This window comes from Equus caballus, chromosome 5 (assembly GCF_041296265.1).
Source record: "Equus caballus isolate H_3958 breed thoroughbred chromosome 5, TB-T2T, whole genome shotgun sequence".
Lineage (NCBI taxonomy): Eukaryota > Metazoa > Chordata > Mammalia > Perissodactyla > Equidae > Equus > Equus caballus.
The window spans coordinates 40,363,136-40,388,700 of NC_091688.1; the positions used below are offsets into that span (position 1 = coordinate 40,363,136).

The 25,565-nt window shown below is 58.0% G+C and overlaps 1 protein-coding gene and 1 long non-coding RNA gene across 7 annotated transcripts; both read right to left on the minus strand.

Annotated features, from left to right (window-relative positions):
• Nucleotides 1-92: 92 nt before the first annotated feature.
• Nucleotides 93-5,781, minus strand: LOC138924077 (uncharacterized). The gene is made up of 3 exons (XR_011438684.1): nt 3,328-5,781; nt 2,388-2,502; nt 93-223 (listed from the first exon to the last, which is right to left on the minus strand). It is a non-coding gene; the product is annotated as an uncharacterized lncRNA (long non-coding RNA).
• A 679-nt stretch (nt 5,782-6,460) lies between these two features.
• Nucleotides 6,461-24,033, minus strand: BCAN (brevican). 6 transcript variants are annotated; one of them, XM_070267022.1, is made up of 15 exons: nt 23,393-23,520; nt 21,879-22,004; nt 19,338-19,448; nt 18,301-18,675; nt 17,802-17,976; nt 17,396-17,523; nt 16,612-16,905; nt 14,409-14,642; nt 13,193-13,840; nt 9,625-9,732; nt 8,876-9,034; nt 8,209-8,291; nt 7,735-7,879; nt 7,285-7,475; nt 6,461-6,959 (listed from the first exon to the last, which is right to left on the minus strand). In XM_070267022.1, the coding sequence occupies exons 3-15, from the start codon at nt 19,426-19,428 to the stop codon at nt 6,852-6,854; spliced, it is 2,739 nt and encodes a 912-aa protein (XP_070123123.1). In that variant the 5' UTR covers nt 19,429-19,448; nt 21,879-22,004; nt 23,393-23,520; the 3' UTR covers nt 6,461-6,851. The 6 variants fall into 6 exon arrangements, 5 of the variants coding, with proteins under 5 accessions (XP_070123123.1, XP_001500413.3, XP_014595441.1 ...); XR_011438685.1 differs by lacking the exon at nt 21,879-22,004 and having other exon boundaries at nt 7,735-7,953; nt 23,160-24,033; XM_001500363.7 differs by lacking the exon at nt 21,879-22,004 and having other exon boundaries at nt 23,160-24,033.
• Between the last annotated feature and the right edge of the window lie 1,532 nt (nt 24,034-25,565).

Consider the following 25,565-nt stretch of genomic DNA (forward strand, 5'->3'; position numbering starts at 1 on the left):
CTCTTTGGCAATGGTAGTCTGTCTCTGCAGCAAGAGAAATGAGGGTTGGGTAGTAACATGGACATTGCTGGTGGTGATACTAGGAGTGAGTGTCATTTTTCAACAAATATTTATTGAGCGGCTATTGTGTGCCATGTGCTACGCCGGCGCTGGAGGTCCAGGATTCCCTGCTCAGGGAGCTTTACCTTGTAACTGAACAAGAGCTTCAGAGTGGAAGCCATACCTGAAAACAGAGAAGCGTGGGAGGTCATGGGAGCATAGGGCAGGGGAACTCACCTGATCTGGGCTGGAGGAGTAGGAGAGGAGGGAGTCAGGGAAGGCTGCCCTGAGAACCTGAAAGAGGAGCAAGAGCCCCCCAGTGTGGGGATGAGGAGGGCAGAGGGCGAGGAAAAGGATTCTAGTCAGAGGGAACAGCATGTGCAAAATCCTGGGGCAAGAAGAGAGAGCTTGGGCACTTGAGGAGCAGAAAAAAGCTTTGTGTAGCCCAAAGGTGGAGAATGAGGGTGGAGAAGGTTCATAGTGAGACTAAAGAGGAGGTCAGGGGTCAGTGGGCAGAGGCCTCGCCAGGCAGCCAGGAAATACGAACTCCTTCCTAAGGGATATGAGGAGACTCTGAAGGGTTTTAAGTAGTGAGGTGACATAACCAGGTTTGCCCTTTAAATAAAACCTCCAGGCTGCTGTGTGCGAATGGACTGGATGGGCCGGAGAGCTTCAGGGGGGTACCGCAGCGGTCCGCGCAGGGGCTGATGGCGGCAGAGGGGATGAGAGGAGAGATGCAAGGGAAGCAGAGTCTCGGGACTCGGTGAGCCATCGTGGGAGACGGAGGGGGATGCGGCAGCAGAGGCTCCCAGGTGTTTAGCCTGGGCAGCTGGGAGAAGGTGGTCCCATCCTCTGAGCTGGAGAATCCGGTAGGAAATGGTGACCTCCAAGAGGAGCTGCCCTGGGGGAGGGTGGCTACGTGGAGCTCAGGAAAGAGGACCAGGTTAGGACAAGAATTGGAGGGTCGTGGGTCTAGAGGTCACCCAGAGTGACCCCAGGACGCAGCTCCCAGGGGACTCCTGCAGAGAGGAGCCACAAGGAGTGGCCAGAGGGTAGGAGGCCCAGAGCACTGTGGCGCCTGGGAAGACCCTGTCGTTGTAGAAGCTCCAGGAAGGCAAAGCCTTTGTCCAGCACAGCGCCTGGGGGCCTGAGGGTGCTCAGTGAACACGTAGTGGATAAATGAACAAATGGATAAATGAACAAATGAGTGAAGGAACAACTATGATGAGCTCGGACAACAGGAAGCACTTTGGAGGGTGGAGTCCCCAGAGGAGGGAATGAGGAGGCAGAACCAGCCGCCTGCCTCCCCCCCTGGTCCCCCCCCTCGCCCCCCAGCACGAGGACAAGTGGGAGGTTATTCTGGGGCCTCCTCTGGGTAAATATAGCCTCTGAGCAGGGTGGGGGGCCGGAGGTGGCTTCCTCGGTTTGTTTGGGGCACTTCCTTATAAGGCCGCGCAGGCTGAGGCGCCTCGGAGGGTGAGGTCAGGGGCTGCGCTCTCCATTCAGCCAGCCTGATGCTGTCCCTGCTGCCACCGCCGGCTGCCAGAGTCGCCGAGGAAATCAAAGTCCTCAGCTTTGGGCTCCGGCCAAGAGAGCTCAGAGTGGCCTCTTAAAGGGCCCCCTCAGCCTCCTGTCTGATGTGGGAGCCAGTCCAGGGTGAGGGAGAGGGTGTCCTTCTGGGGTCCTCTCAGAAGGTGATGCTGGGGGCCTTGGTTTTCTGTCTGTACAGTCCTGGGTGGACCAGATCATTCCCCGAGGCTCCAGGCAGCTCTGGCACCCTGTGGTCTAACCTTTACCCCTCCCACTGCAGGGTGGGAGGCCTCTTGAAATCAAAGACTCAGAGTTCATTCATTGCTTCCAAAGGCCCTGGTCCCTCAGCTCCCCGCAGCTCCCCGCTTCTCAGCCCCTCCCTGGGGGACCAGCTGCTGCCACTTGACCCTGTGGTGTCGCAGCTGCTGTCAGCAATGCCATCCTTGTCAGGCAGAGAAGGAGGAATGTGATTTAATTTCAGCTGGAATGTGCCCTCCGGAGCTGCCCATGGAAAGGGGAGGGAATGGGGACCAAGCCTACCCCAGCCCAGGAAACCCGAGAGGACTCAGGCTTGGGCACAGGCCCCTGGGTCCCTCTGGGCCCCCATCCCCACCCCACGGAGGAGGCTAAGTTCCAGAACAGGTCTAGCAGCAGGATGGATGGAAGTTAGACTTGAGGGTCTTCCTGAGAAGGGGAAAAAGAGGAAGTTTCTTGTGAACGCAGTTCAAGTGGGTAAAGAAGGGACGTAGGTCGTCCCCCCCCGCCCCCCCCCCCCCCCCCCCCCCCCCCCCCCCCCGTTCCTGAGTCTGAAGGCCCACCTTCGAAAGACAAAGAGGAGCATCTCAAGTGACAGCACCAGGGAAGGGGCTGCTTGGCTCGGGGACAGGAGGAGGGACCGAATGGCCTCGGGTGAGGGCCTGCAGAGTCTGTGATCTGAAGCAGAGGAAAAGATGGTCGTTTCTGATTCTCCTCTCCCCGTCCTAAGATCCCAATCCACCCTTCTCCTCTCTCCCCTCTCTTTCTAACTCAGCACCCCCACCTGCAGATCAGGTTTCTCTCTTCTCCCACTTTCCAGGAGCAGTAGACTCTGCCTCTGCTCCCCTACCCCTTCCCCAAGCCCCATTATTCCAGGGGCTCCCATGTGGACGTCCCTCCTGTAACCTAACTCGTGTTCCTCATGCTGTAGCATCTGTCCATCTTGCCCCACAAGGATGGACCCTGGGCCCCAGAGTCCCAGGTCCTAGAGGCCTCTTTCCCCCTTCAGCCTTCTCCTTTTCCAGTCACAAACTACCTCCCCCCGCAACCCTGGCCCCATTCACTCCCCCCACCCCCATGACTCAGCTGTGGCTCCAGAAATAAACCAAGGCAGGTGCCAGGGGGCCACTGTCGAGGAACCATCTCCCAGCAGCTGTGGGCTCAGCAGCTGACAGGCTGGGGCCCCAGGGTCCCAAGAAGGGTGACTGGGAGACTTCAGGGGTGGGGAGATGCCCCCCTGGCTCTGGCCCCTCCTGGGTCCTCTGGGACTCCATCCTCCCTGCTGAGGACAGACACCCCTTGCTGTCACCCTCCCTCAGCACCCTCGGACCCCCTCCCTTCCCCGTCTCCCCCTCCTCACCTCTCCTCCATCTTCCTCCTCCTTTTCTCCCTCCTCCCTGGCCCCTTCCCAACTTCTGAATCCCTTGGGCTCTCCTGGATTCTTTCCTTTTCTATTCAACTCATTTGCCAGGAACTTATATGTCAGCAGGAACTTCAGCTCACCTTGAGGGGGAAACTGAGGCACAGAGACGTCCCTTGCCAATGATACTAGAGTTCCTAGGTGCTGCTTGGGGTCCATAGAACATGGGCCAGGGGGCTGGGGGCTGCTCCCCTTATGTTCCAGTCCAAAGCGGTCAACAGCCTTCCCTCTGTCAACAAGCTATCTAAAGACTAAGGAAGAACCGCGGGGAAATAAACACAGAGGCCGCAAGATCCACCCACTCAGACAATTAACTGGAGTCCAGAGTCTCTCGGTGGGGGGGAGTTTCCTCACATCCTTCTCCTTTCTCCCTCTTTTCTTTTCTCTCCCCTCCTTCCCAAATCCTTCCTCATGCTCTGCCCCTGAATCTTTCCATTCTCCCTTCCCAGGAGGGAGTAGACTGCTTGCAGCCGGCAGAGTGGAAGTTAGATCTCAGGAAGGACCTCCAGTCTGGGGAATGGAGGAAACTGATCAGCTGGGGGGGAGGGTACGTGGGTCCTCCCTCCAGGCAGGGCTCTGACTGCAGCCCCCAGAGAAAGCCCTCGCACCCATGGGTTTTGACAGGCAGAGCATTTTTGGAAGTCTTTGGGAGCTGCTGTGTCCCGGCAGGCAGCCAGAACAATGGGGCCCTTTCTCTCCCTGTGCAGGAGACAGGCCCACAGACAGGGCCTCCGGGCCGGGACAAAGGCCCCAGTGAGGTCAGGGCAGTGATCTGGGAGTTGGGGGTGGGGAGTTGGGGGGAGCAGTGGGGAGGCGGGGTGTGAGTCAGAGCAGCCTGGGAGGGAAGCTGGGGACCCTGGTAGACGGACGACCTCGGGAAGGCCCACTCCCTGGGCTAGCCAGGCAGCCCCTGACTCTCGCCCAGCCTGGACCTCCCTTCCCCACTTACACCCAAACACTCTCTGACCTCCCTCCTCCCCAGAGGACAGGGAACCCTGTGGGGCGACCCCCTTGTGGACACATGGGAAAGAGGCTGAGAGCTTAACCACATATCCAGAGGCTGGCCAGGGCTGGGCTCGTGGTCAGGTGTGTGCTGTGCCCGGAGGCAGAGGCAGACACAGGTGGACCCCTACTCTAGCTCACAAAGAGATGGGCTGACCCACCGTGAGGGGCCAGTTCCCCTCCCCAGGCCAAGACAGGCCCCATCCCCAACCACCACCACAACACACACTGGGCCAGGGGTTAGATTCTGTGCAGGGTGCTGAGTCATCTCTGGACCAGTTCCCCCTTCCCCAGGAAGCCCAACAAAGCCAGGAGAAGGCTTCCGTTTCCGGCGGCCCTGCCGAAGCAGCCCAGCAGGTGCTGGGGAGCAGGGAAAGGATTCTAGTTCCAGCCCTATATCAACCCCTGGAATTCTCCTCATCCACGGATCTGAGAAGATGGTGGACCCCTGCCTACTGCTGTGGGGAGATTTAGTGAGAAACACTGATGACAGGACCGGGAAACCAAGGCCCCTTCCAGCTCGCCACCAGAGTCTCTCTGGGAAATTCAACCTGCCATCCAAACTCCATCTCTGTGAGGGTATGTTTCTCAGAGAACCTTCCTTAAGAACCCGAGGACAGACACTGCCCCCTCCTCAGCCTTCTCCTCTTCAGGCCTTCCCTTGAAAGGCCTACCTTGGTCTTGCCCCACTTAGAATTCCAGCTAAATGTTCCGACATCCCTAAAAGTGCAACAAGTGGGCAATCGCAGGGTAATACAGGATAAAGCCGGGGTCTTCTCTGGCCCCAGGATCATCCTCTTCCTATAGCTCCTTAAGAAACAGTCCCGCTCCCGAGCCACGCTGTCTGGGTTATGTGGGGAGGACAGAGGTGGGACAGGTGAACCCTGAGGTGAGGAGAGAAATGGTGGTGGTAGGTGGTAAGTGGGTCTGGGAGGTCAGTGCTGGTATCTCAGAGACAAGTTGGTTTGGGGTTTACATACAGGGTGGAGAAGGGCCAGGAGCTGGGCAGGGGTGGCCTGAGAAAGCCCCTCTCCCTGTCTTCCCCCCTGTCTCTGGGTTTCTCCCTGTCACTCTCAGCCTTTTGCTCCTCTGGATCTGTCTCCCTGTCTCTCAGATTTACCAGGTTTTACCGGCTTCTAGGGGAAAAAAGTAAGAATCGCCCATGTGGCTGAAAGTGGTCTAACAGTGGGCACAGTCAGGAGTGTGTACATATGACAATGTGCACATGTGTGTGCATGTGTGTGACCCAGTGTGGTTAAGTGTGAGCATCTGCAGCAATAAGATTCACCCTCCATCATGAAGACAGATGACATCTCGACACACACTTTTCCCATAAGGCACAATAAGGCACAATCTGTGCACTGCGATGAGGTACACACACACACACACACACACCCCTCCCTCCCCAGTCATTCTCTCTCCAGTTTTCAGTGACCTCATCATCTCAACCTCCGCTGACTCACAGCCCCCTGGGCCAGCTCAGCCTGGCCGGAAATCTTACCCTCCCCTCGACAGCCAGCCACCCCGCCTTCCCCGCCCCGGGAACTCGGCAAGAAAGACCGCGGCGCCCCCTGGCGGTATCCTGGAACTCCTCCCGCTCCTTCCGCCGGTCCCCACTCACGCACGCGCACACGGCACTCTCAGGCCATCGTGCCTGTGTGAGCAGCGCCCTCTGCTGGCCACAGCCTATGAGACTCACAGGTCGCTCCCAGCCCACGGCAGGGCTGGGGACCTCTCCCCTGCCCTTCTCTTGTTTGCCCATTCCCGCACCTCTGCCTTCTGCTGGAAGTAAGCCCTCCTCCAGTCTAACTCGCAGACCTGCCTTCCCTTCACCCTCACCCTCACCCCTTAAGAGAAAACCCCCTTGGGAGCCTCACAACCAGGATACCAAGGCAGCCACCTCTCTGCCTTCCTCCCTGGGTCCTCCGCCTCCTCCCTCCCCAGACTGAACTGGTCTAAGTCTGCTTGACTGGGCGCTCCGAGCACTCCAGCTCCCCCTTCCAAACAGCCTGATGCTGTTCCCCAACCCCCATGGGCTCCTTCGTTGATGCTTATTGGGCAGCTGTTCTGTGCCAGGCACTGTTCTGTCCACTGACATCTTGGGGACTTCTCTGACCTTCAGAAGCTAATAAACACAGAAGGCCTATTTATCCTGTGAGGCCTGGCCCAACCCCACTTTTCACTCTCTTTCAAACACAGAAGCATCAGACTTGCTTGGGCTCAAATGCAGCTTTATTTCCTGCTGGCTTTACAGGTCCTCCATCCTGCGAACCCATTCCCTTGGAAAACTGAGGATGAGTGGGCACAGCGCCCCCCAGGGGAATGGAAAGGACAGGATGGCTGGCAAGGAGAGGGCAGTAGAGGCACTTAGGGACTTTCTTGAGGCCCTGAGGGAAAAACCTGATGCCCAGGGGAGGGGTGAGAGGGCCTAGGCGGGGCTGGAGCTGCCCAGTCATTTCCCAAAAGCCCCTCCAGGCACTACCACCTGGACTTCTGCTCCACCCCTCTCATGGTGTCACTTCCTGTGGTGGGAAGAGCACAGGTTTGAGGGAGGGTTGTGGGGAGAGGGCAGTGCTGGGGGCAGCAGTGGTCAAGGCCTTGCCCCTTAGGGACCTGGAGCAGGACTGGAAGGGGGAGTCAACAGCGCCTTCCAGTGCCCCAGTAGCCTCCCCTGATGTCCTTCTGGGGCCTTCACTGGGCGCAGAGCTCGAGCCTGGGGAAGACACACACACTCACTCTCCAGCCTTGGCTCCTGCTCCTTGTCTCTCTTCTCAGAGGCTGCCCTCTGGTGTTCTTGCTCCTTGACCCCTGACCTCATCAAAACACTTGCCCTGGCTCAGCCCTTAAGAGCCCAGTTCTCAGATATCAGCACTGAAGGGGACATCAGAGCATCCAGTCCACCTCCTTCTCTTTGCCCCAGAAAGGGGCAGTGATTACTCCAAGGTCACACAGCCAGTGACTGGCAGAGTTAGGATTGGAGTCCAGGGCTACATTGGCTAGTCCCACCCCCCCCACCCCTGCCTCCTCCTGGTACTCACAGGCCTGCGGGGCACACAGGAGATCTGGGGGGGCTCCCAGAGACCATTTTCCTGGCAGCGGATCAGTGGCAGGTTTCGCTGGGCCAGCCCCTCCCGGCACCGGTAACGGAGCACCGTGTCCACCTCATAGCGCAGCCGTGGGCGGCCAAACACTTGAGCCAGGGGCAGTTCCGGTGGAGGCCCACAGGACACTGCAGGGGGGACACAGTCAGGAACTGGGAGCCTGGCTCTGTGGGTGACAGTTCCCAGAATCCGGATGAGGCGAGGAGTGGGCCACAACTTGACACAAAAACGTGCTCCGAGTGGACCCACCTAATTTGTTATCCCTCCCATGCCCAAGGCCTAGGATGCATTTCTGACTCCTCTGTGCAGCTTTGCATCCTCCTTCTATACACGTGCCCTTTCCTGGGTCCCCCATGTCCCTGCCTCCTCCCCCTTGCCCGCCCTCACCCAGCCCCATCTTGCAGGTGTAGGACAGGTGGTAGTTGCAGGGCACATCACTCCATTGTCCCTGATCATGCCACACCATGACCACGCAGTTCTCTCCGGACAGGAAGTAGCTGTCAGGCTGCCCAGGGTTCCAGTTCTCATATAGCTGGGGGGCGGGGGCAGAGGAGGTGGTCAGGAGCTCCAGCACCAGGAGAACTGGGAGGAACCCACCTAGAGGACCTGAGGAGGAGGAGGGGTACCAGGAGAAAGAAGGCTAGGGGAGTGGGGAGTGGGGCCCCCCTTCTGGGAAAGGGAAAGGAGAGGTCAGGGGCTTTGGGGGAGAGATAATGGGAACCAGGGAGAAGAGGGAAAGGCGTGGGAAAGGGAAGGGGCCAGAAACAGGAAGAGAGGAAGGGATGGGGTCCCTGGAGGGGGAGGCAGCAGTGCTTCCAAGAAGCGACCTCAACAGCGTGAGGGGCAGCTGGGGCTTCTCACCAGGGGGACGCCGTCTGACCACAGGAAATCGCCTTCGATGGTCCTGTCGTTGAGTCCGATCCACTGGTACTCCCGGTATCGATCTGGGGAAGAACGGCAAGGGAGACGGAGGTTGCAATGAGCTCCACTGCCAGCAGATGGCGGCCATTCCCTGTCTGGGGGTGACGGCCGGGGAAGTCCTGCCGCAAGCCAAACCTGCGCTTCCCGGTATTCTTATCCCTCCCTCCAACCCTTGCACACGAGCCGGGTGGAAGGCATGGGCGTGGGGGGTGAGGGAAGAAGAAAAATATCACCAGGGCTAGAAAAGGGAGACTCTGGAAAAAGAGTAAAAACTTTGAACGAGGCCAGAGTCAGGGAAAGCAGATGGAGGTCGGAGGCGGCGAGGAACTGAAGTGGGACCCCTGAGCAACCGCGGCCTGATGCAGGTGCATTTCCTGAGCGAACCTCAGCCCTCCGCTGCCAGAAGCCCCGCTACGCACGTGTGGAGCGGGAAGGAGGGAGAGAGAAAGGAAAAGTGAATGAATGAGGTAAACCAAGTAAGGACTACCTGAATTAATAAGGGAGTTAATTAACACACTCATTCGTTAATTGATTGAGTAATTGATTGAGTGAGTGCGTGAGAGAGAGCAGATGACAGGAGTCCCCTCCCTCCCGGTCCCCAGCCCACTGTTGATGAAGTCCTGTTCCTCGGGCGTGCTGATGCTGGTGAGGTGCGCGCCGTACATCCGGCACTGGGTCTCTGCCTCCTCCCAGCTCCTTCGTGTAGAAAAATGCTTGTAGCAGGCGCCCTGGAAGGCGTCCCAGCCGGGGCTGCAGAAGCGGAGGCCTGGGGCAAGGAAGGGCGGGCAACTTAGGCGGGAGGCCGGGAACCCAGAGGCCCGGTTCCCTGGTAGGGACTGGGCTCCTCCCACCATCGAAGCCCCAGGGGCCGGGCTAAGGGCAGGAGGACGGTCCCAAAGAGCTACTAAGCAATGAGGGGCCAGGAGGAGCCTGGAGGAGCCCTGGAGGAGCCCTGGTGCAGGGCCTGATGCCTTCCTTCCCTGAGCGACAGGGACCTAGGTGAGGGCTGGCAGGCCTGCCTGGGTCTCTGCATTCCTCTATCCTAAAGAAGAGCTGTACCCTCCTCTCTTCCCAAGAGAATGGAAACTGGCATGAACTGCCTGCCTGTCAGATGCTAGGAGAATGCTAAGCACTCCTTTCATACGGACCGCCTGAGAGAGGCATTTTCAGTTCCACTTAAGAGATGAGGAAATTGAGGCTAGGGCTCAGAGAGGTTATATGATTTGCCTAAAAAGGGGATTCACTAATGACAAGGCCAAAACCAGCGCCCCTCCTCCCCCCTCCGGAATTAGTATGTTGTGGTTGGGTCCAGGCTTCAGATCCCCCCCCTCCCCCGCCGCCTCGCAGCACACTCACCAACATCGCACAGGTCCCCCCCATAGCCAGGCAAACATAGGCAGCGGACCCCTTCCTCCTCCTCCACGCATGTCCCCCCATTGTGGCATGGGCTGGGGACACAGTCACCTGAGATGGGGAGAGAAGTGAGGTGGGGGGTGGCAGGGGAGCCTGAGTCCTCCAGGAGAAGAGAGGGTTCAGAGAGTCCCTGGCCCTGACCCCCTTGTCCTGGGAGCCGTCATAGCACCCTAAAAGTTCACCCTGGGGCCTGCCTCTGGTCAGAGCCCAGCCCTGAGCTCTGAGTTTCTGCTCCCTCCCCATCCCCCCCAGCATTGGCTCAGCCCATGCTGGCCATCTTCATGCCCACCATCGTGGGCCTAGTCTAACGGGCTGGGGGGAAGTGGCCAGGAAGGCCCTCAGGACACAACCCTACCAAGGGGAAAGAAACTGCCTTGTCAGTCATGAGACCTGGATTTTCATCTGGCTCCTGGCTCTGCTGGGTGATGTCAGGCAGGTCACTTTACCTCTCTAGGAGTGTAGTCCCCCACCCCCTTGTCTTTGTGCCAGGTCCCAGCAGTTCCATACAGTCTGGGTGTGCTGCGTGTAAGTGGAGGAGGGGAGAGTCAGCACAGCACAGTGAGGTGTGGCCTGCCCTTTACTGCTCCGGGACCGATGTTGGGGGGCTTTTAGTGGGGGCTGACCATTCCTCCTGCTGTCCACTGGGCAGAGTCAGCCCCAGAGGCTGTTAGTGTAGACCAACGCACTTCCCTCCCTTTATGCCCTACCCTCTCCCCTGGCTCAGGAATAAAGCTGCAGTGGCTCCCACTGTCCTGCAGTGCTGGCCCCACACACTCTCTCAATATCATCCAATCTCCTTTCTCCCCTTCTTATCTCCCTAGACTCTTCCCCTTTACCAGGCTCCCCTTTCCCCCTCTGCTTCAGGCCTTCTGCAGGTTGGCCAGCCTAGAAACCCCTCTGATCCATCTCACTCCCTCTTTCTGGCTCCTCCTCCTCCAGGCAGTCTTCTTAGACTAACATGCTACCCTGAAGGCCTGCAATCTGCTGTCTGGATCCAGGTCTGGCCAGGCCAGCTGCCTTCTCTGGACTCTCTCTAGATCCCGAGGTGGGAGATGGCTGCTTTGGCTGGGCCTGGGTGCTGGAGGGTCTGTCAGATTCTACTCCTTTCCAGTCCAGATGACCCAGAGAAAGATGGTCCCAGAGACTGATGGCACAGGTCAGGGCACTCAGCCCGGGGCAGTAAACCAGCCCTGGGCAGGACCCTTCTGACCGCACCATCCACCCCTAGCAGCCAAGGCCAAGGCCCGCAGTGCTTCCCTCTGGCCAGAGATCCTACTGCGTGGTGGGGAGCAGAGCAGAGGTGGGGGGAGGAGAAGCTGGAGTTGATTCAAAGAATTTTGCTGGGATGACCTAGCTGTTTTGGGTAAAATGAATCAGCTGTTTCAGCACCACATCCCCTGTCATCTCCCCTCCTGCCAGTAGTTTCTTTGGGGCTGGTAGTGCTACCCCCCAAGGCAAAGTGGGGAGGAGAGTATTTTATTTAACCCTTTAAGCACCAGGCCCCACAGAGGGTAGGAGTCCTGAAGCCCCCTCCCATTCTTCATGCTTTCCTGCTCCTCCTGAAGTCCTCTCTGTTCCTCTCTCCAACCCTCCAACGCTGGGCGACAAAGACTCTCAAACTTGGTCGCTGGTTCCCCACCCAGGCCATAGGCGCCTCCCCCTGGCTGTGGGTGGCAGAACCTGAACCAGGACAGGCAGAGTAGGGGAAGGAACGCCTCTTGTGACTTTCTGGTCTTTCTCCCTCCCCGTCTTTGGGGCAACTACCATATACAACCAGAGAGTTTTTCTTCCCCTCCTACTGCAGTAGCAGGCCAGAGGACCTCCCCTCATCCTCCAGGTGGGTAACTAAGATGCTGCAGATACTTCCAATGATGCTCCACGCCCCACGCAGTGCTGAACTCCAAAGCCAGCTGGGCAGGGAGCCAAGAGTTGAAATGAGTGAGCCTGATCGTGATGCGGGGGCCCCTAGCCCACCCTGGACCATCTAGAGGAGGGGGTCCTGGGCCTGGGAGGATCCCAGCCTTCTCTAGAGGCCTCCACTGGGGAAGCTCAACTTTCCAGGAGTAGGCAGGGCTTCTCTCAGACCCCACAACCTAACTCCCCACTCCCCTCCCTCCACTTTCCCTCTCCATCCTTGCCTCCTGATTTGTGTCTTCTCCAGCACTAGGGACTTGGAGATTCTTTGAGAGCCTTTGGGTTCAGGGAGGATGAAACCATTCTTCTTAGAGGGTGGGGGTGGTCAGTAGTGCAGGGGTTAGTGGAGGAGGGGGAGGCTGCAGGCAGTGGGATAAAAGTTAGAGAGATCCCCCTGCTGAGATGCAGGGGCAGGGCAGAGCCTGAGGTACCTAGATGCCAGGGAATGGCCTTTATGTGAAGAGGGACTTTCTTGGTCGCTGTTCTGTATGTGTGGCTCTATGTGGGAGCCATCAAGACGGATCAGGAATGAATACAAACGCACACACAAGCATGCCCAGGCTGCGCAGGTTTCTCCCCATCAGGAGTGAGGGAATACAACTCCCAGCCCTCCAGCAGACTGACAGACAATGACTTCCCTGGGGTAACGTGTACAGTCAGACTTGGGATCTCAGCAGTCAGGAAGGAGAGTGGAGACAGGCTTGAGGAGGAGAGGATGAGGGAACAGCAAGGGGCTGTTAGACAGCTAGGACAGGAAAGGGTGCCAGCTGGAGATGACAGAGGAAGAGGCAAAGAGAGAGAGAGAGAGAGGGAGAGACAGTGCCAAAGAGAAGCATCAAAGAGCTACCCATGACACAAATCCATGGAATGAAAGGGCAGACAGCTGGGATGGAGACAGAGGGTGCCAGAGTTTTGGTTATAAAGCAGTTTAATAGAGATTTATTTCCAAGGTTTGTTTTCCATGAAACAGTCAAAAAAAATACTTCACAGAAGTAGTTGCTTAAGGCTCTGTGGGGATAAGGACTCTCCTGGACCCCAGAGGTCGAGGGGCAGGGATGGAATTCCAGGCTCCCCTGATGTCAGCAGGAGGCCTCTGAAGGGGATGGATGGCACACAGGAGGGGGGAAGGGAGCAGTGGAAGAGGGGCCTGGGCCCTGAAGAGTGCCATAGGCGACAAGGGCACCCTATTGCCCAGGTATGAGGGTGCTCTGTGAGGCCAGTGAGATGAGTCACAGGTGGAGAGCCCTCCCCTCCAGCTCCCACCTCCTAGCCCGAGGGTAGGAAAGAGTCCCAGGTGGTCAGTGGTGGGGCTGGGGTCACAGGGGGGAGGGTTTCAGAAACAGGGAGAGGGTCACAGGCTGGGAGTCATGGAATTGGGGGTCACAGGGTGAGGAATCAGAGAGCTGGGATGGAAGTCACAAGGTAGGGTATCCAAGATTGGAGACCCACAGGTAGCGGTGGGCAGGAGAATGAAGGCAAACGACAGGAGAGGCTGGGGCAATGGTGGGTTAAAGGGCTACAGGTCAGGTGGTCCAGAGCTGCAGGGGGAGCAAAAGGAGGAGGAGAAAGAGGGAAGTTGAGCCTTGTGCGAAGTTACCTGATGAGGGGGCCACGGCCACTCCACCGCGGCTGGCGCTGTCAGTGGGCAGCACTGGCTGGGCCTGCACTGAGGTCCCCGCTGGGACAGTTCTTCCAGAATTCTCTTCGGAGGGGGCCTCCAGCTCCCTGGTACCCTCAGGGGCTTGTGTGGCTGGAAGCAGGGCAGGGGCATCCTCGGAGCTCCCTGTCTCCTCACTCTCTCCTCGAGGGACCCCAGACAGCTCGAGACCCCCAGTCTCCTCCCCCACCTCTCTCGCCCCATCTGGAGTGGAAGGCGGTGCAGATGCCAGGTTCCCCTCCCTGGGAGTGAGCAGAGTCTCAGCGGGTGGTCCAAGGACACCTGGAGGCCTGGAAGCCTCTGGCTCTCCATCAGGAGGTGGTGATGCACCAGGCTGTAGGACCGCCCTCGCTGGCGGGGATGCCTGGGAGACGGACTCCTCTAGGGCCAGCTCAGTGGTGAGAGAGGCCTCTGGTTCTGGGCTACTGAGCTCGTTGGGCCAGGCCCACAGGGCGTCATCCTCCACCTCCTCCTCTTCTTCCTCCTGGTCTTTGTCTTCTTCATCCTTGTATTTCTCTTCTTCCTCCAACGCCTCACTTTCCTCTTCTGAGGACCCCAGCGGAGGTACCATGGATTGGGTTTCAAATTCTAGGCAAAGCACAGATGGTTCAGCACCAGGGACAGCACTCACCAGAGGATAGGCAGAAGGAAGGGGAAGGGGAGGAAGACAGGGCTGGGGACAGTGAGGCCCTCCCCAGGGGGAGGCAAGAGCCTGCCCTGGGGAGAGGTTGTCTTTGCTCCACATCAAAAGAACTTCAACTTGAGCTACAATGTTGATGCAACATTTGGGAAGGCTCAGTGAGCTCTCACTAGCCCAGGAATACACGGTCTTGCATCTCTCTCTCCTAGTCTGTTAAAATGCTCTAGTCTATTTTAGGTAGGTGAGGGGGAAGAGGGACCAAAGAAAGGAAGACCCTCCTTCCCTGGGGCAGCTCCTTAGTCCAAGCATCTCCAGATCCAGAGAGTTGGGAGTGGAATTTGCTGGAAAGGCAAAGGGTGGGAAAGGGGCAGGAGAGATGCCCTGTACCACCGAGCTGCTGAGAAAGGATAGGGCAGAGTCATGCTGGCCATAACCCCAGCATCAACCTGGGCTTACACCTTCTGCCCCCAGTTTCTCTCAGGTTGAGACATCCCCAGGATAATGGATTCGAGTTACCTAGGAGGGTCCTAGGAGCCTCTGCTGGGTCTTCTGGAGTGGAGCTTCCACCTCCTCCATCCTCCACGATGGGAATGGAGTAGATGGCTCCACGGGACTCGCTCTCCACAGCTTCCTGAGGCAGCTGCAGTTCCTCCAGAGTCTCTGTCACTGTCACAATGGCCTCCAGCCGATCAGAGGCTGGGTCAGAGACTGGGTTGTAGTCCTCAGGGATGGCAGAGGGCTGGGCAGAGTCTGTGGGGGAAGGAAAGTGCCAGGGGGAGGTTAAATCGGTGGCCCTGCCCTCCCAGGTCACAGCCTGCATGTGAAGGCTCTGGGTTAGGCTCAGAGATCAAAGAATCCTCTCCATTCTCTCACGCCTTCCCTGTGGAGCACCCAACGGGCCCAGGAAGCACCCCAGGACATCGTCACTCATTCCTCAAGCATTAATCAAGTGCCTACTATGTGCCATGCCAAGCATTCTCCTGGACACTGAGGATATAGTGGAGAGCAAAACAGCAAGCTTCCTGCCCTCAAGGGAATTTATATTTTAGATAAAGGTAATAAACAAACATATTATCTTGTTACCATAGAAAGAAAAATTAAGCAGAGTAAGGAGAGAGGATGGGAAGTACTACTTTAGATAGAGTGGTCAGGAAAGGCTCAGGGCAGAGATATTCTTTGAGTAAGGGAATAAAGACAGAAGGATGCACAGAATGGCCTCAGCACTTTGAGACCCTAAGCTTGGGGCAAGGGATGAGGGGTCCCAGTCATCCTAAAACTTTAGAAACGGAAGGGGACAGGCTGCCATCACCAGAGGAGAGCTGAAGGGCAGAGCACAGGAAGAGCTTTCAACAGCTCCCACCTGAGGATCTAAGGAAGGGGCCACCCATCCTTCCGGGTTCTGCTTCCTTCAAATAACCAGTTTTAGAATGGATTACCTTGTCTCTCGGGAAGTGAACCAAGAGCAGAAAACCAATGAAGTGAAGGCGAAATTGGGCTAAGAAAAGCCTTGAGGGCCGTCTGTGCTCAGCCAGCCGAGCCAGGACAGCACGTCCTGCCCTCATCACCTGCTCCAAGAGCCTTGTCATCCCAGAAAAGCAAGCCTGCGCCCTTGCTGCCTCTGTCTCCACCTGCACACTCCACAGTCATCCTCTCCTCTCCCACTCCTCTTTGTTCAGTTCCTCCTTCCATTTCTTCCCAGAACAGTGCTTGGCACATAATTATAATCAGTGCATAGAAGTGTTAGCTATTACAATCATCATCATCATCATTATCTCTGTTCCAGTTAGCCTTTCCAGATGGACCTGTTTTCCTACAGACTTCACTTCCCCACCCCTCCCAGTCCTAGGCCACAGATATCTGGAAATCTCAGTGGAAGTAATGCTTTTCTCTCGGTCTTTCCTCATGCTGGGAGTGAGGCGTCTTGTCCTCCCTCAGATGAGGGCTCCCATGGCAGAAGCTGTGTCTTCTGCCTTCAAGTAGGGGCTCCCTGAGGGCAGAAGCTGTCTTCTCCTCCCATTTCTGCCTCCAGCCCTTGTTCCAGTAATGCAGGCTCACAACTGGGGCAAGGACCCAGACACTCCAAGGCAATGCCTCCCTGAGTGTCAGTCACCCTTGACCTGGGCCCTGTGCCTCTGGGGGTCCCAGGCACTTCCTCCCCTCCAGCTCCCAATATAAGATATGGGCAGGAAGCCATTTCTACACCCAACTGTCCTTGCAGACCTGATCCCTGTGGAGCAAATTGTGTCTGTCCTTCAACTTTTGGTGGTTAAAGATCTGACACCTTCAAGCTGAAGGTTCTGGAAACCCCTCTGAGGGTTCTTTAGGGCATTTGGTTAACTGGAGCAAATCATTCACTGGATTCAGAAAATGCCAGTCACCTCTGCTCTGCTAATGAGCTAACCAGAAATAGAAACATATTTGGCGGCCCAATATGGGAGAGGCAGCTTTGAAACTGGAAGAGACAAGTCGTGGACTACTGATGTGGAGTAGTGGAGGCAGGCGAGGAAATGCAGAGAAGTGAGCACTCCTTGAGGCCACATAGCCCAAGCCCGAGGGCATGACCGGAATTAGAACCCTCGGTGACAAGCTGAGCATCACCCAAGACTCCTTCAGGCAAATGGCAAAGACTTGAGAGAAATTGGTCAGACCTGGGGTGGGACTTCAGGGCTGGGCTCTCCCTCTCTGAGGGGTCTCAGCCTCTGCGGGCAGGTGGGCTCACCTCGGAAGCAGTAGACATTGAAGCGGCTGTGCTTGTTGGGAAAGCCCGTCTGGTTGGGGAAGAGGAAGAGAGTCTTGACACCAGGGAGGCCCCCACCACAGCGCTGGCTGGGTGTGACGATGGGGTAGCGCACACTGCCATCGGCTAGCCAGCCTGGGCTGCAGCGGTCCAGGCCACCATCCCAGGCTGCATACAGCTGGCCCGTCGTGGCAATCTCTGCACCCCGCTCCCGGCAGTATGCCCGTGCCTCCTCCAACGTCAGCTTGTCTGGAGGAGCACCCAGGAACAGCTCTCCTGGTGGGGAAGAGGAGGCCGGGTTACCAAGAAGTTGGTAGCCCCTTCCAGCCTGGGTTCTCATAGGGACCCTGGGCAAGCTTCTCTAGCCTCAGTCTCCTCATCCATGACATGGAGTCAACTACCCTATTTCAGAGGATCAAAGTGTTGATAGAACCTCGGGATGGAGACAATTGCTCAGAGGAACCTGGCCCGACTTCCTCATTCTGCAAAGAAGGAAACTGAGGCCCAGAGATGCTAAGAAGTAGAGAGATGCACAGCACGCAGCAGCAGAGTCAAAACACAAACTCATTCTACCAACTGTCTGAGGCTTTGGCCACGAACTTGGCTCTGTGACAGGGTTTGGAGGGAGGGACGCTGATTGTTTCTTTATCCCTGGCTGACCACTTAAACACATGAGGCATGATAAGGTCCAGCAGAGGCCCCAGGAGGACTGGTGGGCAGCAGTGGAGAGGGGTTCTCCCCCTGGGAACCTCTCACCCCCAATCACCATTGAGGTCTTCAGCATAACAGTAGACATCATAGAGGTCATCCGGGTCCACCACTCCGTAGTTCCGGACACCAGGGAAGCCATCCATGTCTCCGTAACAGGCTTCTCGTGGCGTCTGGATGGGGTACCTGGGGAGGGAGGACAGATGCCTTCACCAGGGAGCCTTGTCATGGTGACCCTCCTGAACCACATGGCCTTTCGATGCAGCCAACTCTCCTCCCAGCTCTGCAGGGACACCCCTCCCCCCAGAGCAGGGCCCTCACCCCCCTCTGGCAGACCAACCTCATTTCTAGAGGCAGGGAGCCCTGTGTGGCCAGCCTGAGGCAGCAGGCAGCCCCTGGCAGAACCCGAGGCCACAGCCACCTCAGAGACAACTAGAAGCCCCTGGTCCACAGTCCCAGCCCACCTCACGGTCTGGTCAGACAACCAGCCAGCATCACATTGCTCATAGCCCCCGAGGTAGGCGGCGTAGAGCTGCTCGGGGGTGGCGATACGGGCTCCGATGCGGGCACAGGCCTCCTGTGCCCCAGCGAAGGAGAAGGCATAGCGGGCAGAGCCCTCGCGGTAGAGAAAGACGACCCCTGAGGGGCAGAGAGGATCCTGAGGCCTGATCGCCCAGCACACTGCCCTCCCCTCCCCCTCCTCGTCACTCCCTGGTACACAAAGGGTAAAGTCCAAATTGCGCTCACTCTACAGCATGAGGGGCTTAAGTTAGACTGTGGGTAGAATTTCCTCCACCTGAAGAGAGAAAGGAGGTAACAAAGGCCTGTATCTATTCACTCCTTTTGCAATTCAGTCTGTGCCTTCCAGGAGTGTCTGCTTCCCCCTCAGGCTGTGGGCTCCCTGAGGACAGGAGTCCTCCCCTCCCTCTCTCTGAGACTCTCTCTCCATCCCTGCCCTCTCACCTTTGACCTTGACCTCCACGGCGTCGCTGCTGTCATCTATGCCGTGCTGGACCTCGCAGCGGTAGATGCCCGAATCGTTGGGCCGCAGCTCGCTCAGTGCCAGGGAGACATCCGTGAGCGACGCCGGGTAGGCAGGCAGCGCCACGCGGAACCGGTAGGCCTCGCTCACCTTGACGCGCAGCCCCCGGGCCACCAGCACCTCGGCCTCCCGGCCCCCGGACAGGAAGGTCCACTTGACCCGCGGAGAGCCCAGCACGGCGCGGCGGCTCGGCGGCGGCCGCAGGTAGTGCACGTGGCACGGGATGGTGAGCGCGCCGCCCAGCACGCCCTGCAGTGGCGCGTCGCCCGCGATGCGCACGCGGAAGGCCCGGTCCTCTGTGGGCGGGCGGGGCGCGCTGGAACCTGGCGCAGCGGACCCGCCGAGACCCACCCCGGGCTTCCAAACCCCGCCCCAGGATCCCTCGGCCACGCCCTTGGATTTTCCTAACCCCGCCCCCAGGAAGTTGGGCGCCTAGCCAACCTACCAGGGTCCTGCAAGCCCACACCCGGGTCCCCCAGGCGCACCTCCTAAGGTCTCCAGACCCATCCCCGAAGTCTCCCAGTCAATTCCGCCCCCAGAATCTCCCAGTACCACCCAAGGATTCCTGGGCCTCATTCCAGGGTCTTCAACTCCGCCCCCTGGGTCCTCCAGCCCTCAGGACTTCTCCCAGCTCCACCCCTGTTCTGCCTTCCAGCCCCATTCATCCTGTCCCCAGGCTGCCCTCCCCCTCATCGTTCACCTAGAGAATGGCAGCCCAGCACCCAGTGCCCCTCCCCATCCCTACCCCCAAGTTTCTGCGACCCTACTAGAGACCCACAACTCATCCCTTACTTCCGAGTGTCCCAGCCCAGACTCTTGCCCACAGTCCTCCCGATTCTGTCTCCTCCCTGGGTCCCCCAAGGCTGGATGGGGTTGGTTAGGGCCAAACAAGAGGCCAGCCCCTACCATAGAGGAGATGCAGGAGACAGACACAGCGACCTGGAGTTGGGTTGCTTACCTGAGCTGTCCGTTTCCAGGGCATCAGCGAAGGCTGCAGGGACCCGGGCCAGCGCTAGGGCTGCCAGCAGGCATAGGAATAGTGGGGCCATGCTGCAGGTTGATGGAAGGACTTGAGGAGGAAAGATGGGGTTAGACCTTAGGATGGACTTCCCCTGACTCCCTGCATCCATGTGGGCTCACACATATCCTGACCCCAGAAGCCCACTGCCTGGACCTCATCATTAACTCCCTGTTTCTGATCCTTGTCTCCCTGCCAAGGGATTCTTCTTCAGAGCTAAGACTTGGATCCTAGTCAACTTGCTGTGTGACTTAAGGCAAGTTACTTACCCTCTCTGAGCCTTTGTTCTATTACTTGTAAAAGAGCCCCATTACTGCCATCTCACAGGTTGTGATGAGGCTATGGGCTTTCAGAGTGCTTTATATCCTAAAAACCCTGTAAAAAATGCACAGCACCAGGCATACAGTAGGAACTCAATAAATGCTTATAGCATGAACAATGGGTGCTATTATACTCAGTGCCAGACTCCTTCCTTGAACCCAGAGATGACTCCTCCCACATACCCCTCAAACCTTCCCTTCCTGTCTTTCCCTCCCTGAGTACCATATCCACCTGGCCTCCTGGAGGCCACCTGGCCCCTAGGAGGGCCTCCTAGACTGAACCTGGGCAATGCACAACTTCGCTCCAGCCCAGCCCCTCCTCGACCCCTCCTCCCCAACATTACTTATAAGGAGACTTTTCTCTTTACTTCCCAGCATCCTTCCCCCCGCTCCCCAACTTGGCTGCCTCCTCCCTTCTTCTTCCCAGCCTTTCCTTTCTGCCTGGCACAAGCTTTCCCACCGGATCTCCTGGCTCAGAAACCAGCTGTGACAAAGCCCCTGTCTCTGCCAGTCTGGCCTCCATCCAGCCTAGGCTGAGGAGTGGGTTAAGGATGGGGGGTGAGAATACATAGGAGGGGCCATCTCCCTCCTACCCTTGGCTATCAGAAGCCCTGAGAACCCAGAATATTCCCCTTGAAGATCTCAAAACACACTGTCATAATGGAGGGGTGGGGGTGTCACACTGAGAAATGGGGGCCCAGAGAGGGATAGGGCTGACCCTGGGTCCCCAGCAAAGCCAAGTCAGGCACCAGGCCAAAGTCTCCAGGAGTGGAGGCTATAGAGCTGTGTTCAATGTCATGTTTAAGGGTCGGGCTAGACTTAGAAGAGTGTGGAGACCCAGGTCTCCCACGGGCTAGGCCAGCGCAGCAGGAGAGATGAAGGTTAGGCTGCAGGTGAGACTTCCTAGAGACAGGCCTATTCTCTCTGGCTACTCACTCCCACTTCAGGCCCATTGTTCAGCCTCCACCTTTCCTTCCCTCTCAGGCTCTGCCCTCATGTCCCCCCTTTCCTGAGCCTGAGTGATGGAAGATTTCTCTCTTCTCCCCGATCCTCCTCGGAAAGCCTCCTCACCGCGGTAACCTCCATTACCCCACTGGTGGCGTCATTTCCTCAGGGGCACAGTTGGGGGAGAGGGGCAGGAGCCAGATGCCCAGGGCCTCTCCCTGCCCTTTAAGAGGGAGGAGATTCTCGATGCGGCCAGATCTGAGGGTGCTGAGACCAGCTCCAGGCAAGGGGCCCTGGAGGCCTGTTTTCTGGGGTGGGAGCAGCCCATGCGCAGTGCTGGGGAGACTGTTGGCCATGCATTTGAGCTGTGCCAGGTCCTGGGCCAGGCCCCTTCCTGGCACCCTCCCTCCCTTCTCTCTGGGCTGGGGCTGGAGCTGCTCACAGACCTGGCTCCCAGCTCTCCGACAGGCGCCCAGAAACCCATATAGTTGGAGCCACTCTGGGACCAACATCTTGGACCCCCTTTCACCTCTGTTTTGAATGTGGGGGAATGAGAGCAGAAGGTCTGAGGCTGATGAGACCTGACTGCGCTGGCACATGGAGGGTATCCCACCTCCAGCTCCAGGAATGGGAGCCACTGACCAGAGAGGCCAAGACATGGCCCTGATTGTATGGTTCTCACAATCAGAGAGCTCTGTCCTGCACCCCCCTCTCCAGCCCCCTGGCCAATCACACCAAGCTTGGGCCTCAGTCCCTTCCTGGTATAGCTGGGGGTCCTGAGAAAACTTGGGCGTCCCCTCATCCAGCACCAGACTCAGAAGGGATCCAGGCCTTGGCCTTTTCCATCCCACACACACCTGCCTCCACTCCATCTTCTCGTCCTCCAGAGCAGGACATGCCACTCCATCTCTGACCTCGAGAGCTCAGCAGTCATCCTGTCCCTTCCCCTGATGCCTCTCCCTCCCTCTCTCCAGCTCTCTCTTTCCTGCTCCAGCTCCTGAATTTCTGCCCTTGTCTTGAGTTTCCTGAGCTGTTCAGGAAGCTTCCCTTTTGTTAGGTTATCTTTCCTGTCTGAGTATGGACGTTCGTCTCCCTCACAGGCTTCAGAGACCCAATCCACAGCGAATCAAGACCAGGCTGCGTGTGCATGTGTGCGTGCATGAGTGCACATGTGTACATACACCCAACACCCACTATCTCCATGCTGAATGCCCACCAGCTGGCAGTCCAAGGTCTGCCCCTTGGGAACCAAGCTCCAGCACTCAGCAGGGTCAGCAGGGATGCGCAGGAGGCCAGAATTTCAGTCACAGCAGGAGGGAAGCTCTCGCTATCCTCTTAGTGGCTGTGGGAGGAGCAACATCAACCTACACAGTATCAGCGAGGCCTCAGCAGGGCCTGCAGAAGTAATTGCAGTAATCATACAAATAGTCCTATTTATCAGAAGCACAACTAATAACACTATTAGCAACATCACCAACTGAGCTATTATAGCACCTAGTATAAAATCTGAACTGTGGATGCTGCTGCTATCAATGGCCAAGTTAGCCATCACACACAGGCACAGGTAACACCGTGGGTGGGTCTACCCATAACAGCGTCCCTTGCTCTTACTGGTATTATCTGGAATGGAAGTAATGCAGATAATAACAGTGCTAACAAAATTGATGGCAACTCTCGTGGTCCTGGTAGAACCATGTGGGCAGAGCTATTCTGGAGGAGGTACTAGGGAGCAGGGGGTTCTGTGCCCACTAGAGTGCCAGGAAGGACAGTAGGACTGGTACCCAGAATGCCAGCTAACAGTTACTGTCTGACCCAGGCCTCTCACTAAACGCTTCCCATGTACAACCTCAACTTTGAGAAAAATACTGTTTATGTGTTCGTCATTACACCGATGAGGAGCCCGAGGTTCAGGGAGGTCAACTAACTTGACCAAGGTCACACAGCAAGTAGCAGAGTTGGGATTCCAGCTCCCCTCGGGACCACCCGCTACAGCGGCTCCTGTCGGCTGTCCTGCGGGCCACGGGGAGGCGCACCCCCCCACCTCCCCCAGAAGGCTCGCTCGCCGCGGCTCCTCCTGCGGTGCTGCCCGCACGGCAGGTGCAGAGTCGGGGGCTGACTCGGACCGCCGTCGTCCCGTTCAGGACAAGGTCGAAATCTCGGCAGTGGGCTGGGACCGGACCACGCAGCGGGGAGGACCAAGGAGGCGTTCCCATTAGCCCCGCAGACTCAAGGGGGCTGCTGGTCAGACTGCAAGCAGCAGTGGGGGTGCCGACGGCAGAGCCGGGCAGCAGAGCTGGAGATGGCAGCAGGGGCCGGCGGCTCTCCCGGTGGCCCACGGCGGACCACGCCGAGGTGTCAGGGATCGGAGGGTGGGTGCGCCCGAGCCTCGGGAGCCAACGGCTTCGGGGTGGGGGGCGCGGACCCCAGGACGGCGGGTGGGCGCTCCCTTCTCTCTCTCTCTCCCAGGTCCCGGCGGCCAGGCTGCGGTCGCACTCACCTACCGGCAGGCGACCGGGGCCGGGATGGGGGTGCGGCGCCGCGAAGTTTGCCCCCTCCTCCGGGGGTCTCCTCCGGTGCACGGCTCTGTCCTGCAGCTGCAGCCGAGACTGCAGCGGGGACTGCGCGGGCGCGAGGAGAGCCTGGGCCCGCAGGACGCTCGGAAGAGGGCGGCGGGCCGCCGGGCGCCGCACAAAACCCCCTTTCTTCCCCCCGCCTCCTCCCCGCCCTTACCCAGGGCCGCCCCCGCCCCTTGGCCGGGAACGCGGGGGGCTCGGGAAGGTCACGGGATCCGCTGCCGTCTCTGCGTCGGTTCCCGGCGGCGGCTGCGAGAGCAAGGACGAGCGAAGTAGGACATCGTTCTGGGGATGAGAAGCTGAGGACTTGGAGTCGGGAGGGAGGGCAGGAGGGGCGGGCAGGGAGGGCTCGCCGAGCTAGATGATGATGTTGCAGCTGGAGGGATGGGAGTTAGACAGCCGGAGGGACTTCCCATTGGTCCAGGGGAGAGGAGGAGGGACTCAGACTTAGACAGTAGGGAAAAGGATGGAGGGGGAACGGGAGGCTTTGGTCCTGGAGAGAGACTCCACACACACACACACACAAACATGGGGGAGGGGAGCTCTTTTTTGGAGGCCTGATGAGGTGCAAATGACCTCTAGCCACCTCCCAGGAGGAAGCTCTGATTGGATTTGTCTCCTGTGGTGCTCCCACTCCCTGCACAGAGGAGGAGCTGACTTTGCAGCTGGAGGGGTGGAGGTTAGACAGCAGATTCATGGGTTAAGCAAAGCGAGTCAGGAACTCTCTAGACATGGGGGAGGTGGGGGGCACAGAGTTGCACTGTGAACGGACATCACTGGTCATGCAAACCAATGTGCAAAATGCAGGCGTTGCTGGGAGCCCAGAAGGCCCAGTGACCAGGGCCCAGATGAATGTGCAGCCGGGTGCCAGGGGGTGGGCCTTGAGTGCTGTCCAGCCTTTGGGGACTCCTCAGTGTCCAGAATACCAATGACACCCCTCCCCAGCTCCAGGGCTTCCACTTCCCTCTGCTTTCCCAGGCTCTCTTTCCCGCCTCCCTCCTCCTTCTTCCCTCCTCCCTCCTGGGACTCCAGGCAAAGCCCCTGGCACAGACTGTGGGCGGGACAGCCAGACGCCTGGATTCTCTCCCCTGGATACCAGTGGTGGCACCAAGGATAGCTTGTTGGAGCCTTTGATCTCCATAGTCCCCAGCAGCACCCCCAAACATCCCTAGTAGAGGAGAGTGCCTGAAATGCAAATGCAGCCTCAGGGCAGGTCCCTGTCATTCCATGGAGCCTGAGCCTGCACTGAGTCCTTTCCGTACTGGAATTCCAAACAGCCCTCTCCTGGATGCCCCAGCTGCCCCACTCGCCACTGCTGGGCTTCCACTCCTAGGGCTGTGCACTCGGTTCCAAAGGGTTTGAGAAGCTCACAAAAAGACTCCTTATCACAACCTTGTGGATCTAAGGGCAGAATTCTGGCCCCTCCCCCAGAGACCCATCTACTGTAGAGACAGGACAAAAAGACTTGTGGGTGATGGGCAGGATGGTCCCTCAGTGAGAGAAATGCCCCAGGAAGGGATGCGAGACTGAAGGGGACAGAGCAAGGTGCTGGGAGAGTCTGGGGAGGAAGAGACCTCGGTTTATTCATTTTACTAAATAAATATTAGCTGAATGTCTACTATAGGCCAGGTACTCTTTTAGGCCTTAGGAATGCTGTCCCAAGTCCTCTAGTGGAGAGGGGGTAGCTGGGAAGGCCTTTGGAGACAGATCTGGGCAGTGTCTGGGTAGCCCTAGGACCTTCCTTTGCTCCTCAGACCTTGCCTCTCTGAGCTGAAAGAGACCACCCCCCCCCCCCACCCCCGGCCCAGGACAGTCTCAGCATGGGTGCCTGCATCTAGCCTGCCCCCACACGAGGGCTCAGCTCGTCTCCACATGGGCTCCACCTGGCTTGACAGCCAGGCGGGGCCAGGCAACCAGGAGGCTGAAATTCAATCCCAGTGGTGGCTCACATGTAACCACAGTTCTTGCCTTGGGGAAACCTGGCTGTGACCGGAGAAAGAGAAAGTGACCTTCCTCACCACCCCACCTCATGACTAGAAGTGTGGGCACACATTTTGGTGCCCTAGAGGAGGCCAACCTTGGCGGAGACCAGCAGCACCTGGGTCTGGACAAGGGCTGGTACCAGACAGTCTGTTCCAAGAGGCAGACCCCTGGTGGGAAACCAGACACGGTGAGAGAGCAGACAGCTGCTGCTGTGAAGATCTTGGTGAGAGCCAGGATTCTGGAATCGTGGGCACTGAGGTCAAAATCCTGTTTTGCCATTTGCAGTGGCCAAACCTTGGGAAGGTCTTAGTTTCTCTGAAACTGTTTCCTCTTCTGTACGTGGGCTG

Coding starts and splice junctions, on each gene's coding strand:
- BCAN (XM_001500363.7), bottom strand. CDS start 19,428: ATGGCCCCACTATTCCTATGCCTGCTGGCAGCCCTAGCGCTGGCCCGG. Junction 13,841..14,408: donor GGCTCCTAGGACCCTCCTAG/GTAACTCGAATC, acceptor TGCTTTGCCTAG/AATTTGAAACCCAATCCATG. Junction 6,960..7,284: donor CCTGTGTGCCCCGCAGGCCT/GTGAGTACCAGG, acceptor TGTCTTCCCCAG/GCTCGAGCTCTGCGCCCAGT.